This window comes from Wasmannia auropunctata, unplaced genomic scaffold (genome assembly GCF_000956235.1).
Source record: "Wasmannia auropunctata unplaced genomic scaffold, wasmannia.A_1.0 LD336101.1, whole genome shotgun sequence".
NCBI classification, from domain to species: Eukaryota; Metazoa; Arthropoda; class Insecta; order Hymenoptera; family Formicidae; genus Wasmannia; species Wasmannia auropunctata.
This window is the reverse complement of record NW_012026789.1, coordinates 2,861,412-2,878,127: the sequence shown is the minus strand read 5'-3', so window position 1 is coordinate 2,878,127 and position 16,716 is coordinate 2,861,412. Positions and strand designations below refer to the sequence as shown.

Sequence of the window (16,716 nt, the reverse complement as noted above, 5' to 3'; positions counted from 1 at the left end):
AAACCCAGCGCAAATTCAAAAAACGCGAAACAGGAAAAAACGAACGAATTGAAAACGACCGCAAATTAACGGCACCAATTGCGTTGCCGTTCAGGCGTTAAGCCGAGAGCAAAAAGGTCTGCCCGACGGATTCCATGGGGGCTGTAAACATACACTGTAAGTGTGATTTTGCTCCCCCTCGCTGTAAACCGTGCACGTGGCCGTCTCTCACAAAAAAGGAGCCCACATAATTGTGCCGGATACCCATTCCTCGCATATTGAATAACGGGGTCCGGTACACGAATGCGCACATACGCCCAACATTCTGTCGGGCCCAAAAACGTCCGAGGTCTCCGAGCTGTACTCCTAAAAATATTGCTAATAATATACTCCTATATCTCTTTCTTTCTGAATGACGAGATAATTTTAAGCGTATAGAAAAAATTATATTTAGAATATATTTAACTGCAGGTGAATATTCAAATACATGCATTGCATTAGATATTATAGATACTTTTATATCTACATAAGTAATTATATATTTTGACAAAGGCAACACTAGATCGTAAAAAATTTCAGGTTTTTCAATCTATTACTTGATAGATTACTTCATTATTTATTATAATAAATTGATACTTGACTCTGTTTTTAATGTTCATTAATGAATCAATGTCTTATAATCAGGAAATGAAATCCAAAACTATATAGGAGATCCTATGTTCTTTTTAATAATTTGTTGATCACAGCACCAGCATCAGTTCTCAGATTTCGCGGTATCTGGTTTTCATACTGATTACTTTCTCATGTTACTTTAAATAAAAGCCGCGGACGACCCGCACCTATTATTCCGATATATCGAATCTGATACATTTTTAGAATGCACTCTTCGCACAACAAAAAAATAATCTGAAAATCTTAAATATTATTATATTAAGTACATATAGTTAATAATTGTAAAAATTGTAAAGATCTCAGCACTTTTAGAAATTTTTAGTAACGCAAGGGTATAAATTAAGGCGATTTATTTTTCTCTCAAAATTAGATTATAACAGTTTCGAATTACAATGATCCTCTAACAGGAAACGCAAAACATTACGCGGTCGCTGTATAGACTTGCTAGTGTTAAATTCATAATCTACATGGATTTATATGCGGCGACGCCAAATCTCGTTTCGCGAGGGGCTCCCGGAGTGCCTCGAACCCGACCCTGTTAGGTAACGCCGTTTATCTAGTCGCCGATGTCGTCGTCGTGCTGAAATACACAAGACATTCCCGGATTACCTTATACCCTCCGAGCGGCGGGGCGGCGCGTTGTCTCTTTTACGAGGATAATATTTCAGCAGGACGTCAGTCGCCTTTCTGTTTCGCGCGCGCGTTTTCGCACGAGGGAGAAGCGGCGCGTTGTGCGACATTCGCGCACGTTAGCTCTCTACAAGAGATTTCTGGAGCCTCTACCCTACACCTCCTTATTCTCCCTCCATCCTCCCTCCCTCCCTCCTCCCCCGATTGTAGCTATGCGAGAGACACGCTACGCTGATGCACGCGATGCTGACTCAACGTTTCGGCTCTTCATTGAGAGTAACTGGTTTATCACGACAAATCTTGTAATCTCGCCGCTAAGTCAAGATTAAATCCACATGTGTAAGAAGGATGTGGTAATATAAAGGAGTGCAGTAAACGAAATTACTTGATCATATGCGGTAATTAACGGATCGTACATCACGGTGTACGAGTTTGCTGGTCAAAATTAACTTGCGGGAATTGCTTTTTAACGCATACACACAGACGCACGCACGAAACGACACACACATAAATTATGTAAAGTGTCAGTGTAATTATAGTGCGTCACAATTTATCGTTGGACATTATTTTGTATCGATTTTGTTGTAGATTATATTTAATAGAAAAAAATGTGGAGGAACTAAAAAGGGTAGATTATATCGATTATATCGGTTTACTACCGTGAAAAGTGATGCAGCTATTAAAATTTATTATTAGCAATCTATGAAGAGTAGGCAATTGGCGGGATCACATATTTGCACGTAATCTACATTCTTTATGACGCTCGTTCTTTTTATTTATTTCGTAAACAATCTATATCATCGATATACACCTCAAAAGATCAACTGCTCTTTTCATAATTATTGATAAGTGAAATTCGTTGTTTCAATATTCTGAAATATTCTCTGTTTACAATTATTTTTACGTAATGAAATTTTCCCGTTTTTCTCGATTTAACATAGAATAACTCCGGTATATACACCGCGCGAGGATTTATGTCGCAGAAGTCAGAAAAAATAGAAGAAGTGAAAGTAATTTTCTCGCAACCACTCTGTTACATATATCTTTATGTTATATTAGTATTGTTATGATTTCAGTTTTTTACTGTTAATATTTATAAAATTATTGTAAGTTAAATCAATTTATCACTGTAATAAGTAGCGCAATAAGTATAATCTACATAAGTTATAATCTACATAAAATTATTATTGGAGGAAATATAAAAGGCTTCGTGGTTATTTCGTGGTACATAAGTGTAGAAGAATTGTAAAGGCTAGAGTATAACAAACTACAAGTGCTTAGCTCTTTAGATTATTTGTATATTTTTTGAGTCATTTATTTCACCCGTGAGTAGCCGTATAACTCACCCATATTTTTATATACGACAAAAATGCAAAGGTTTAAAGAATTTTTTTAAATATAAAAAATAAATATTTTGAATTCCTAATATTTTTTTCATAGTAGTAAACAGTCTAAAGTTTTTACTGGTATAGTTCATTTACCTTAACCATAATTAATAATGCCTGATAAATTAAGTTTTTAATAGGTGCGGCGTATATACCGGAATTATCCTATCTTTCTTTTATTAGAGCGAAATTTATATCTTGTGCAATATTGATATAAATAATAGTAACTTGTTTGAAGAAAAAAAACCGGTTGTAAATGTTTACGAATTTGTAATAATTTTATCGTAAAAAATATCGGCGATATCGGAACTGAACATGCAAAATTCATTCTTAAATACTCACGCAAGAAAATAACAAAAATATTGCTTGCGGTTAATTATAATTAACCGCACTGAGATAAATGGTTTGATTGTACCAACAAGACGTATATGATTACGAATTTTGGTGAAACCAATCAGAATTTCTGATAATAATAATAATAGGATTCGATATTTTAAAACTAGAATGTTTAATAAACTTTATTATATGAATTTCATTAATATTTTCCAATTGGATCTAAAAAATGTGATAAAACTTCTGATTATATTCAATAGATGTTTCCCGCGAGCAGCATGCTGCTTCGTAACGAGATGGACGGCGGCGTTCAATTCTTGGGTTTAAAAATTGAAAAGGATAAAAAACGTAGCATCATGAGGTTTCTTCATTTCTAAAAGTGGGAAGATGAAAGATATATTTTGACAGTACAGTTTTTAGTTTTGTATCAAAATTAATTCAAGAATAATAATTCTTGGAAGTTAATATATGCTAAAATATATTAATCTTCAAATAGTACAAGAGTGCGAATTCGCACTGCGAACATTATCGAATTGCTATAGCATTTGCACAGAAACATCTGCCGCGGCTTATCACTACGTTAAATATGTTCAAAACATTTCTGTTTTTTCCTTAGGAAAGATATACAATTTAAGATATCAAATCTAAATTCGCACCATTGTTTCATTAATGGGTGCTTGAAAGAAGTGTACCATTTGAAGGTTAATATAAGAAACTCGATCACACAACAAGAAATTCTGGTATATTTAACAGGAAAGATGTGTTCGAACAACCAAAAATTCTGGTAGGTTTGACAAGAAAGAATAAATCATAATCGTCTGATAAATCCTACAGAAATTTTGATTTGTTGAATTTTTCGAACAGACAAACCGAATCTTCCAGTTAATGTAACCAAAGTCTTTTTCCAGTGCGCGCGTAATCATGTTTTATATTATTTCTTGGAGCAAGAAAAGGAGCCTTTGTGAAAAAATTTGCGCATCTCTTTCGCTTGGCGATGATTAGCTTAAACTTCGCATTAAAAAGGGCAACTATAGTAAATGCAACGAGTAAAATTGTCGAAGTCTTGCACGGCCGGTGCGCAGCATTTTGCCACTGATATAGACTACGGGACAGATTAAAGCCCTTCGTCGTGGCCTCTCCAGAAGCAGCGGCCTTGATATTAATTAGGACCGAGTCGTGCGTGGTATCCTGATAAGGGAGGATCCTCGTTTGCATTAATTATGCGCATACGCGCCCACGACGAAATATAATAGATATTTCTTCCGCCCGACATGGAAGTTTGAAAGGAAGCCCCGGAAGCAATAATCACTTACTTCCCCCTCATTTAATTAACCCCCGTTCAATTTGCAAATTTTAATTACTTTAACCTTTCTGCTAGCGAGGGAACTGATTAAATTAGTATCCAGAGTAGTATTTTTACGTCGTATTTCGAATTTATCTTTTCAGAGTTGCCAGCTACGATTGTGCGAACATTACTTTTTAACCTGGTTCTTATTCAACGTAAACATCAACATTTCTTTCAGTTGCTACGTTTTGCCGCGTACAAAGGCTTCCTTGCGCAAAATCCGCGATGTTTGCCATAGAATTTTCATTTTCTGCACCAATAAGATGTTATTAAGATATTCGCTGTTAAAATTTAAATGCGTTGCGACAAAGATAGCGTTAGAACTTTGAGGGACATATAAAGTTGAAGTTCAATGCAGAGTTCCCTGCGTTATCACTACATGTATATTTTTCGGAGAAGTTACTCTGTATTCCGAATTAAACTAACAACAGTTCCAAAAGTCGGAGACAATGCGAACCCCCGTGGCCCGTTATTTTTCGCGAAAAACACGAATACGATGCGCGAGAGCGCGGTATTTATACGACCGAGATTCGAGCGTATATCGAAGCAGCCGTCGATCGTCACGACGGAAACAAGCCGATCGCGGATATCTCGTCCTTTATTCGCCGGCGTAATTCCGCCGGCGGAAATCGCACGTCGGACTGAATGGAACCCTTCGTATCTCCCCCCTCCCCACCGTATCACGCGAAGCTTGCCTTAAAGTTCCGCATATGCATGCAGCTTCCGTAGATATGAATTCATTTCTCCTCACACCGTCGAGTTTCGCGTATCTCTCGACGGTATACTGCTTGTTTCCCCGGGCTGCGCCTGGGGGGGCCTGACAGCGACTAAGGGGTGCGCACTCGCGCACTCGCGCGCGCACTCGCCCGCTCGCGCGCGCGCATACGCACGTGCGTGCGCGCGTCTGCTGTAATCAGCGCGTAGGTTTCCACGGATAAACGTATACGTATATACGTACGGAGAGAAGGGTGCCAGGTTCGTATTACGTTAACCATCAGTGACTCTCGGTGTACAGAACGCTTCCTGAGACCGGCTTAACCCTTTCGGTAGTGTAGGCACTCGCGAGGTCTTAGGCGACACGTATATACCGTTCGTTATATTCCATTACAGCTCATGAATCCCGTCACGTCAAATGAGACTGCGAATCTCAGTTTTATTCAATTATATCCGAGACATATAGTGCAAATATCTTTACGTTATTGCACGGAAAGAACAATTTTGCTGAATCCAGATCTGAAAATAATTTTTGTTCAATAATCAAAATAATTTTGTGCAAAATGATTGCTAGAATATCAAAACGTTTTATTATAGCAATACTTAACATTCCAACAAATTATTTTGATAATTCAACAAAAAATTATTTTCAGATCTGTTTTTAGCTAAATTTTTAGACCTTTCAACAAAATCGTTCTTTCCGTGTGTATATCGTAGTGTTTGTATTATATGAATATCGGTTTTGGCATTTCTAAAAAATTTTTATAAACTATAAAGGTATTTGTTGTCGAAGATATTTATTTTTGAGAATATTTAATTTTACGCTTACCAAACTATTCGTATCTGTCGATTGATAACGCGGTCCACAGAGGAGATAGATGCAAATCGATCTCTTGAAGGGGGAGGAGTTCAATCTGCCTCTAATGATACAACTAATGCGGATTTACTGCAGACTTCCAGACGGTCGTTTCGACGCGCAATCTCGTCGCACGTACCTTCTCATCTGTAAACGTAGCCGCTCTCACGTCGCATTACGCCGGTCATTCCGTGTTACGTAATTATACAGGAAGGAACGAGCCAAGCGTCCGTTGTAATGACACGCGGGGAGAACGTTCCCGGAACAGAAGGAAGAAAAGGAAAAGCAAACGCGGTGTTAAGTGGATAATGAGGTGACGAGGTTGTCCTCCCTCCCGCGGAGTGCGATGCACGGTGCATCCACAGAGGACGGACGCACCTGGGGCGACGATGAATTGCTTGCCGCCGGTTAATGACATATGGCACGCCGCTGCATTGCCCGAAGAAACCTTCGTAGGGGGGGAGAGCTGCGGGTGAAAAGGGGTCGAGCAGACCGAGGGAATTAGGTCCGACGAGTCTTTTTCTTTTCTTTTTTTTTTTCTTTTCATTTTCCGACACAATCGACAATATGCACGCGCCCGGAAAGGAGAAATGTCGGGACAATCGGACGCGGGAGACAATGAGACTATTTCGCGCGAGATAGGACGGCGGGGAAGGGGGGAGGTGTAGAGGCAGACGCGCGGAGACGGAAGGGCGCGTGGTTGTGTATCAGCAGTTACCCCTTGCTCTCTTTATCGCGCCGCAACCCGAGTTGCGAGATGCGCCGCGTTTGTAATTGGAGTGCATATCGAGTTGTGTAACGGCATGCACTCTCTCCGCGCGCGGGAGGATTCTTTTCAGCTGAGGTGAAGCGGCAAATGAAAACGGCGGACTCTGCGATAAAAGAATATCTGGAATCGCGAAGTGCGTCAGTAATGAGCGGGCAAAAATCTCATCATGGAGGAGCATTGAATGTTTATTATAAATAATAACAAGTAAATTCAATGTTACACCTTTTATGCACAAAAATTATTTGAGATTAGAAATAGAATGATAATTCTATCGACATCGGCTATATTCGCATCGGATTAATAAAATTGAAGATCAATTGTGATCTCATTATTCGTCTTCAACGAATGATTGCATTGCAAGTCCGGTATTGATTCGGTGCACAATTTAAATGGCTGAATAATGGATTTAAAAAATCATATAGAAATATTATTATAGGTCCAAGATCCAGCCGTGTGATCGTAAAAGGCGCTCTAAAATTAATTTGTGACATTCGCTTACGCAGTCAAATTACTATTGTTTATATACGTATCTCTGGCATACGTTCTCCCTCAATATATGTATATCAGTTATTATGGTAAATATTATCGCATGCTTCGGTGGTCGAAGTGGTTAAGATGCCTGCCCCGGGAAGTCGGGAGGTCCCAAGTTAATTCAAATCATGGCTGATAACATCTGCAATAATTTCTTCGCAGTATTTTAAGATGCTTATTCGCATCGGATTATTAAAATTGAAGATCAATTGTGACCTCATTATTCTATAATATTACATCTTCAGCAAGTGATTGCGTTGCAAGTCCGACATTGATTCAGCGCGCAGTTGAAATGGCTGAATAATGAATTTAAAAATTCATACAGAAATATTATTAGCTACCAAGCTCCAGCCGTGACCGTAGAAGGTGCTCTCAAATTTATTTGAGAATGATAATTATCATACTAATTTGTTCGGAATAAAAGTAGAATTTCAGACATCTCTGTGGCAGATTAATACTCGTATATGTACAGTATGTATACATACATATCATACCCATATTAGTCTGTGTAGAGACCTCGGAATTTTCACTTTTACTCCGAAAAAGTCAGTATGATAATTATTATTCTATTTTTAACCTCGAATAATTGTTTATCTCAGGCAGGAGTTTAACCCGAGCACTTTAATTTGAAATATCTCTGCCGCACATTCGCCAAAGTCAGTAAAACGCGAAATGCGTGCAGTAAAGATGTGTATCCTGTGAGAGATATGTATCTAAAGACGAAAATTTCTGCATGTAACAGAATTTCACGGAAATCCGGAACGTACTCATTATATACAATATTTTCGGTCAAACATTGCTCGCGGCGATGTTGAACTTGCTTCACCAGGACACGGACAAAACCATCGAGTACACTCGGGCATTTACATTGCATCTATCCACACGCGTACTTGCAACAAACTCTTCACCAAATACACTCCCTCTCCTTCTCCCCCTCCTCCTCCCCTCGCGCCCCTCGCGCGCAGCGACTCTAATAACACGCAGCGAAAGCGCTCCTATTATTGCGACGGGAATAACCGCGGGAAAATATTTTGCCGCCGATGGCAATAATTAACGTCCGGTTTTTCCTTCGGAATTACGCGACCGCGACGATACACACGCGCAACTTTTTTTTCATCTTCTCTTTTTTTTTTACAAACGCGTCGGATCGGCCGGCGGATTTCATGAAAAGCAGGGATTAAATTCAGCCGGACTTTATAACGGGACTCACGAGCTCGAACGTATGTGTGAAGAGAACGGAAGAAAGGCGTCCGGCAAAATTCACTTAGCGTCGCGGGAAAGCTAAATGAAAACGGTTGTTTGCGGCGCGGTAAAAGCCTCTGCGCGAAAGTTGCATCGTCGCGTCGCCGCGGCTCCCCATATTCAGGGGAATGAAACATTCCTACTCGCCGAGTGTGTAGAAAAGGACCGTGTTCTCCAATTTGAAACTGGTAGTGTCGCGGAAAATTCGCGACGAGGCGGAGCCTGTAATAATTGTAATAATTCCAAATATTTCACGAATTGACAACTTTTATAAAAGAAGGATATTAATTTTATGTTTCTCATATTTCCTGTGATATTGTATATTTTTATAATTAAATTAATAATTATGTACAGATATTTTGTGTTAAATTTATATTGCATTGATAAAATATTTATATCGTATTAATTAAATCATTTAAAATCATCTTACATTTAAATTCTTATTCTTATATTGATGTCAAATTCAAGAATCTCAGCAACTAAAAAACTAACAATTTTGAATAATATCTTTGAATAAAATATTATATAATAATCATAATAGTAAACATTAATAAGAAAAAATATTAGTACAACACATTAATATACATTTCCTGCGTTTATTTTTAAGTTATTTTAATTTTCAACATTTAACAATGCAATAATATCACATTGTTTAAAAGTTATTTGTCCTCTGGTTTTCACCGAATAATTGTACGTTAGTATAAAATTATTTAATAGAATAATTTCATATTGTATACATTAATTTTAATTTTATAAAGCATAAAGAAAATTGTTTGGGAAAGCTATGCTTTATTTCAAAAGTACAGAGGTTGGTGCACGGCCATTCTATATGCTCGGTGATCAATACTTACAAAGAGAAACAATGGTAAACAAATAAAAGATGCAACGAGATGTTACGAGAGTGCATATCAATATCGACATTTTCATTAATGCTTCACAACAGTTTTATATTCGCGTGTCGCTTTTCTCATTTTAAACCGGAATTAAATCACATTTCATCTGTCGACGGTTCGGAAGGAGATACACAAACATAAGACATAAAGGCGACGAGATGGTCAGATCAAACGGCCGAGCGGGGGAAAAAGCTGCCAATTATGTATTCAAATGTGACCGAGTCCCGCTATCGGGTGCCCGCAGGAAAAAAGGATAAAAATTCAATTAAAAGAGTATCTCCGGCGTCGGAAACGTCGCATCGCAGTGCGGCAGAGAGGTATGCCGGGCGCGCAGCATTGATTTTATTAATACCGGCCGTTCTCAAAATTGATCGGTCAAATTTCATCTTCCGGCTTGATTACAGTTACCATTATCGATACCACGCGGCTGCATAGCCGTACTACTTTTGCGGGATTACATTTAAAATGGAGATCGTGATTCTGCGAGCTTGGCCCAGCGTTTGCAATAAATAGCCCGCCCCCGATGTCGTTGCCTCGGAATGTCATCCTGGAAATATCACGTTTAAAAAATCAAGCTTTGAATATAACAACAATACAGAGAGAAAGAGAATGGAGAGTTTGTTTGGCGCGCTGGTTGAATATTTTAAGAGTAAACAGAAATGGTTCAATAGTTTTTAAAATTTCGTCATATATTTGTAATTTTTTTCCCTTTCCTGGAGAGACGGCGTTTGTTCTATCTCTAATTTGCAATTTAAATGTACTATTTTTTAATGTATCATAATTGGACGCATTAAGATCTAGTAACAAAGGAATGAACTTGTCAGATTTTTTTATGCTTTTGATATAATGAAACGCAATAGTAAACAATGTAATTTGATGCCAAGTTAGAAAAAAAGCGAAATGAAAGCGTGACCTAAATGCACCGCACATTAGCTGCAGCCGCCCGATGTGGCACTCATTTTATACTCATTCCCGATATACATACATGTGCGTTTAATGCGTTCTCCATGTTCGATAAATAAAGCTCAAAAACAGAAAGGGTGGCAACATTTAGTGCTGAATACGTAACGAAAACACACGGGTATTAAATACCCCCCTTCGCATACATACATACACACGCACGGTCAACTTTGGGAAGAAATCCCGCCACGGCATAATATATTCGAACAGGTAATTATACTCACACCCAACGAGATTCGTGAGCGCCAATTATCGCTGCGATTTCGCCCGCGTCATATCGGCCACCAATTACGGAAGCACCAAACAGATTCGCGTGCACTCGGGCTTTACGGGCATACGATAAAACGCGTAAATTCGCTGGCCACGCGACGATGATCCGGTAAATTTGTCGTTGACGGCGTAAAACAAGGGACGAAATTAATTGATCGTGCATTAATTATAACCAGATGCCATGGTCACTATTCAAAAGGTCCTGAACGCCCGCTCTACTGAACATTCGGATCATTAAGCATTTTCGGCGAATTTCAACGATTATCGTGCCATACGTGGCATAAGAATAGAACGTTTTGAATTCGATTTGTTTAAAAATTAGAATTATACGCATTGAGATATTGATGTGGGAAATGCATGCGCACATTTTGGGAAATCTGAAGATTATTTAATTGAAATATAAAAGGACGGATCGATATTCATCTAAACCAACGTTTTCCATCTTGCATTACGTTTACATTTTTACATTTACATTTTCACGTTTACATCCCGCATAAGATAGTCTTTTTTTTAATTATAAAGATTTACATGTATGATATACAAAACACTCTAAAGTTTATAATATATCGTATAACGGTATAATAATAATGTATGGATAATTGTTGCGAGATACTTTACAGTTTACTAAAAGCGAATCTGCTGTTACATCGAGCTCGATATCCGTTTTCTGTGTTTGAATTTAATTATTGGTTAAAATTATACATTCAGATCACGTCTTGAGCCAACTTGGCTGTTAAAATATCATGATTAATTGGTACAATTATATTTGATTAATGATCTTAATTACATTATCTTTCTCAGCCCTCGAACGCGCTCTGCATTTCCGTAGAAATTATTGTTCCATTGTTATTATAATCGACGCTATTATACGACGGAAGTTACACAGTCTTTTGTTCGACGACCACAACGTCGTCAATGTTATATATTAAACACATTGACCATCAAATCTTCATCTTTTGGTAATATCTTTAAAATCAAAGTACAATCTTAAGCAGGAAATTACCATAAATAATTACAATTTTTATTTTATTTATTTTTATATGAAGGAAAATTTTTACGGAGAATTCTTTTGCCGTATATTACAGTTTAAACAATTTTAAATCTTTTCTTTAAATTTCTATAAATAATATACAATATTTGTATAAAATTCTATGCAACTTATTTCTTCATTCTTAAAAATTATTGCAAATCTAACCATAAATACCTTTTAGCTCTTAACAATGAAATGTGTTGAGATTTTAAAGCAACAAAAAAAATCTGCACATTTTACTTTCAATATATCTACAATAATGTAAAATTATTTCTTTTCCTATTAATAAGCAAATTTAAATTTTGTAATATTTCTTTAAGATTTAGATATAAAAGATATTTTAAAATCTAAATTCTTATATCTAAAATACCTTAAACAAAAATTATTTATATCAAAAATTTTTAATATCAATCTAAAAAATTGTTATGATTTCTACACGCCATCCAAACATCCAAAAAGTGCTTGAATAAAAATTAAAACAATTTTTTTTATTGTTGTAACAATCTCTACGCAAAATTTGAACAACTTTTGTCGAAACAAAAAATATTTCATGTTGCACATAGCAAAGATTAGATTTTTTTGTGAAATAAAAAAATTTTTCAGCCGGTAAACTGCAAAGGGATGTTTTGTCTTTTTAAATTGTTTATCAGCGAAACAAAGAAATACGTTTCTCATATTTTCGCTCTACAGATATATGCCGATTTGAAGTGAAAAGAAATGTTCACTCCCGGGACGCTCCCTTGTGAATCGCTAGCGGAGAGTACAGTCTGGAAAAATATCGGAGATACCTTTCGAGAAGATCCGCGGCTTAGAAGGAAATCGCGCACGAGTGATCTCGTGAGCTCGAGGACGCGACGTCGTCGCTGTCGTCGTCGTCGCGGATTAAACCTCGTCGTGCGGGAGTGAAATCACCGGGCGCGAATCGAGCCATTAATACGGGGGCAGATTAGTCGCGCTCTGCAGCTCGCGTGTATTCCGACCACGTTTTTCCGGTTATATGATCTTGGCCTGACTCTCGACCCGACTTTGTCATTACAGTGACAATGACAGATGCGGAAGCAGTGGCAGGCGGAATTGCTCAGCTACCATGCGACGTGAAACCGCCGCTCTCGGGGGACAAGCTGCACCTAGTTATTTGGTATAAGGAGGAGGCAGATGCACCGATATACAGGTAAATTCTTCTTCTTCCATTTCTCTACCTTTCTCCCCCTTTCGTTCTCGGTCTCCCTCCCTCTCTTTTCTTCTCTCTCCCTTCTTATGTTGATCGCGTGCAATATCGCTCCCGCTTTTCGAATACAAAACCGCGTAGCCTCATTGTTATTACAACAGTGTTTGACGCTGTGAGTTATTTGCAGATTCCGTACTTTGATATCTAACTTCGAGTGAAATTAGCATAAAGGATTTAAGTTTCTCGTTTCTAAATACTTTTGCTGCATTATTATTTCAAAAGTCTAATACATATTGCACTGCATTTAATTGGATTTCTTTATCATTGTAAAGAAATAAAGGAGAAATGTCAGTTAGTTTGTTTGATATAAAAAGTATTATCTTAAGAAAGATAAGTTTTCCTTGACAAAAATCAATCTGAAATTTTTACTGTAAATAATAGCTGCGTTCACTTTTTATCAATACTTTTATAGTCCGGTTATATGTATATATGTATAATGTATACATACTGACTTAGGTATCTAGCACAATAATTCTCTTGTACATATTTAACACTGTGATGCAGCGCTTATGGTATGTAGAATGATAACGTCACGTATGATATATATATATATATATATATATATATATATATACATATATATATATATATATACCTATATATATGAAAGACAAATTATACATAGGAATATGAGATGCATTGCAGAAACACGTAGAATAACAATTGTGAATCACAAAATTGTATTCATTTTCATTTATCAACATGTGCAAATAACGTGGATAAAACTGTATTATACTATTTTACACGCATAATGTTATATTTTTATCGAACTTGCCTCATTTGTATGTAACAAATAATTATAAATGGAAATAATAAATATCATCGAAACTTACTTCCGTTAAAATTAGCTGTATTATATTGCTCTCAAGTTTGTAAATCTATATTATGTAAATATAATGCATAGATTAATTTATTTAACGAAACGTTTAAACGCTTTTTGCTGTCTGAAAATGCTTCGCTGACTATATAAAATTACACGAAATAATTTTATAATAAAACAATTTAGTGTACTGTGCCCGAAGAATGGCATAAATAATATTTCTGGCGAGATAATTGCTGCAGTAATTATTTTGGAATGAGATTTATCAATCTTTCTTGAGACGCCGCGGCGGGGCTCTGATTATGCGCGGGATATACTCGAGTCAGCTGAGAAAACGAACTTCTTCCGTTTGTTCCGCGTTGGACTTAATTCGCGCAAATGGAAATGCCTCTCAAACAGAAAGACAGGCATAATTTACATTCCGCGCCGCGAAAGTGACATATCAGAGAACTGCAGGAAAATCGCTCGATGCTCCAGCTAGGGCCCCTTCGACGTTCATTAAATCAAAGTGAATTGCATCTTTGAGAGATATGTTAATTGGCCGATCGTTAATGTGGTCGTCGAATCTAATGAACGATGTAAACGATCCTGGTAATGTGATCTTTGTTAATGGTACCGCTATCAAGTCGTATATTTACAGTCAAGTTCAATTAGATTTGGTTACATATGTTACTCGCGCGCAACACATGCATTTCGTGCAAAGAAAATTTTAAACCGCCAATGATGAATTCCATAATTGTTTGATTTCAATTATGTATATCATTCCTACTTATTATTACATTTATTTTGTGTGTAAATAACGCCTCCCGATTACAGTAATTCGATAGTTTTAAATCATTCGATACGTATGCAGAATTTATTTTCGTGTTTTGTGTAAAAATATTTCCGCTGTATAATATTTTTATTAAATTTTGCATATCGGTTCTCCGCAGCGATTTGTTATATGAATTTGGACGTTTCGTATAATTTTTAAAAAGTCTCAAAAATTCTCTCTTTAAAATGCATTTTATGATATTCTTTTAATTACAAAAGCACGTTATTATTTCTACGTTCATTTCTGTGTTATGACAATATTTAAATTGAAATTTATACGGTACATTGTCCTTTTGACTTTCGATGCTTTTCAAAGATTTTTCCGTCATACGCTTGCTATTAGAAAACACGTAGAAATTAATTATTATTATGAATTGATTAAATTGGACAAAAAGTAATTTGTGAAAACGATAATGATAACGCGATGAAAATGGATATCCTATAGATGTTTAATCCACTTCTACCGCGTTGAAACCTCTTTTCCGAGAACTACCGGCGCATTACATGAGATTGTTTTCATTGAAATGAAAAAACTTTCCCGTTAAGCGTCTTACGTCTGTAATTCGCTGAAGAGTTTCTCCTTTCCCGACAGCTCGATATTAGTTTGCCGAGGTACCGTTCAAAGGAAAAAATTAACGTATGCCAATTGTACTCGGAAGGATTAATTAGTCCGCAACGCCGTCGCGGCTGCAATTTCGACTGCGATCCCGGCATCATCGGTGGATTTGAGTGCCGCCGCGTACTCCTCGCAACGCGGAACGCAATTGCCGTGGGGAATACGATGACTGCAAATCCTCGCGCGTCTGAATTTTTCGAGCCGGCTTAATCGCGCGATTAACTTACGCAGAAATTCGCCCGGTGGATGCACGCATTGCGACTGGGAAGAGAGAGAGAGAGAGAGACAGATAAAGAGAGACAGAGAGCTCGCACAACGTATATACACGAGCTCTTCCCGCGAGCTCTTCCCGCGAGCACAAACGGGGAAAATTGCTTGACGCATGCGTGTTTTGCAATGACTGACACAATTAATTTGTAAATTACACGGTCCGGGAACGTAATCAGCCGGCACTGCTAACTTCGCCGGCGGATTGTCGGCTTATTATATTTGCCGGCGGATTTACGCATCCGCGTTTGAAGTTTGCGAACCGGATGTGCCCGCGCGCACATTTTCGGAGGAAAATTGCGCGCGCGGCTCGTTTGCCCCGTTGCGTTGCTTTAGTTCAGTTATTAACTAAATGGCAGAGTAATGCATTAAGCATGCTAGATAGCCGAAATTATCCCGTTATAGCACGCATACAACGCTCGATCTTGATAATGTATTCGTTGCTTGGCAACCGATGCGCACAATCGATGCGTCTGCACAAAATCACGCGCACGAGAATTAATACGTGCGGCGAAGAAGGGAACGCAATTATTACGTAATTTGATTAAATCGCTGCGTTTGCTTGCGCAAAGTAATAAATCCGAGAGGACCGAACGGTCCTTAATAAACAAACGAATTTAAGTCTAAGCGTATCAAGTCACGTCGTTTGAGCCGCAATTTAATGTGTACTCTGGAATTGAAAGAGAGAGAGAGAGAGAGAAAGAGAGAGAGAGAGAGAGAGAGAAAACATGGGAAAAGAGTTAATCTCGTTGTTCGGATCGAAACGGCTTCTCGATCGCAGGCCGGGAAAAAACCCCGGATTAAGGTACGCATGCATCCTCTGCACCCTCTTCCTCGTCTTCGAGCGCCGCTCGCCCGATTCTCTTATTTCTCAAGTTGATATCGCGGTTTATGCATAGAAGCGAGGCAAAGCCAGAAATCCCATATTTTTCTGCGCTCGAATGGAGGATCGTGGCAATCCAACCCCGTGACACACTTACATTAGTGTATGTCTATTCCCGCGCCGGAGTGTTCCTCCTAGAGTGGTCCATATAGCGAATTGGCTGCTGCCCTTTATTTCTTCCTGTCTTCCTCCGCGTCCCTCTCTCTCTCTTCCTCCTCCTCCTCCTTCTCCTACCTCATCCTCCTCTTCCTCCTCCTCCTCCTCTTGCCTCATCCTCTTTTCCTCTCGCGAGCACGCCGCGCCGCCTCTCCGGGCGACTCTGATATATGAATTGTAGCGCCGGCTTAAAGGTATCCCCGGGTGAAATTATGGATACGATATTATTTCTTCTGGCACGCACCGCGCGCAGTGCCGCGTATATCTATCGCGTTATCCCGCCGGCGCTTTTCGCGGTTTTATTAAGTTAAAAAGTCTTCCCCG

The 16,716-nt window shown here is 38.2% G+C and overlaps 1 protein-coding gene across 4 annotated transcripts in view; it reads left to right on the top strand.

Annotated features, from left to right (window-relative positions):
• LOC105459264 (nephrin-like) overlaps nucleotides 1-16,716 on the top strand; it is a 250,206-nt gene that overhangs the window by 187,817 nt on the left and 45,673 nt on the right. For all 4 annotated transcript variants that reach the window (XM_011705174.1, XM_011705166.1, XM_011705157.1 and 1 more), the window contains exon 3: nucleotides 12,648-12,780. In XM_011705174.1, coding sequence (XP_011703476.1) covers nucleotides 12,648-12,780 — 133 coding nt within the window. The remainder of the gene's footprint in view (nucleotides 1-12,647; nucleotides 12,781-16,716) is intronic.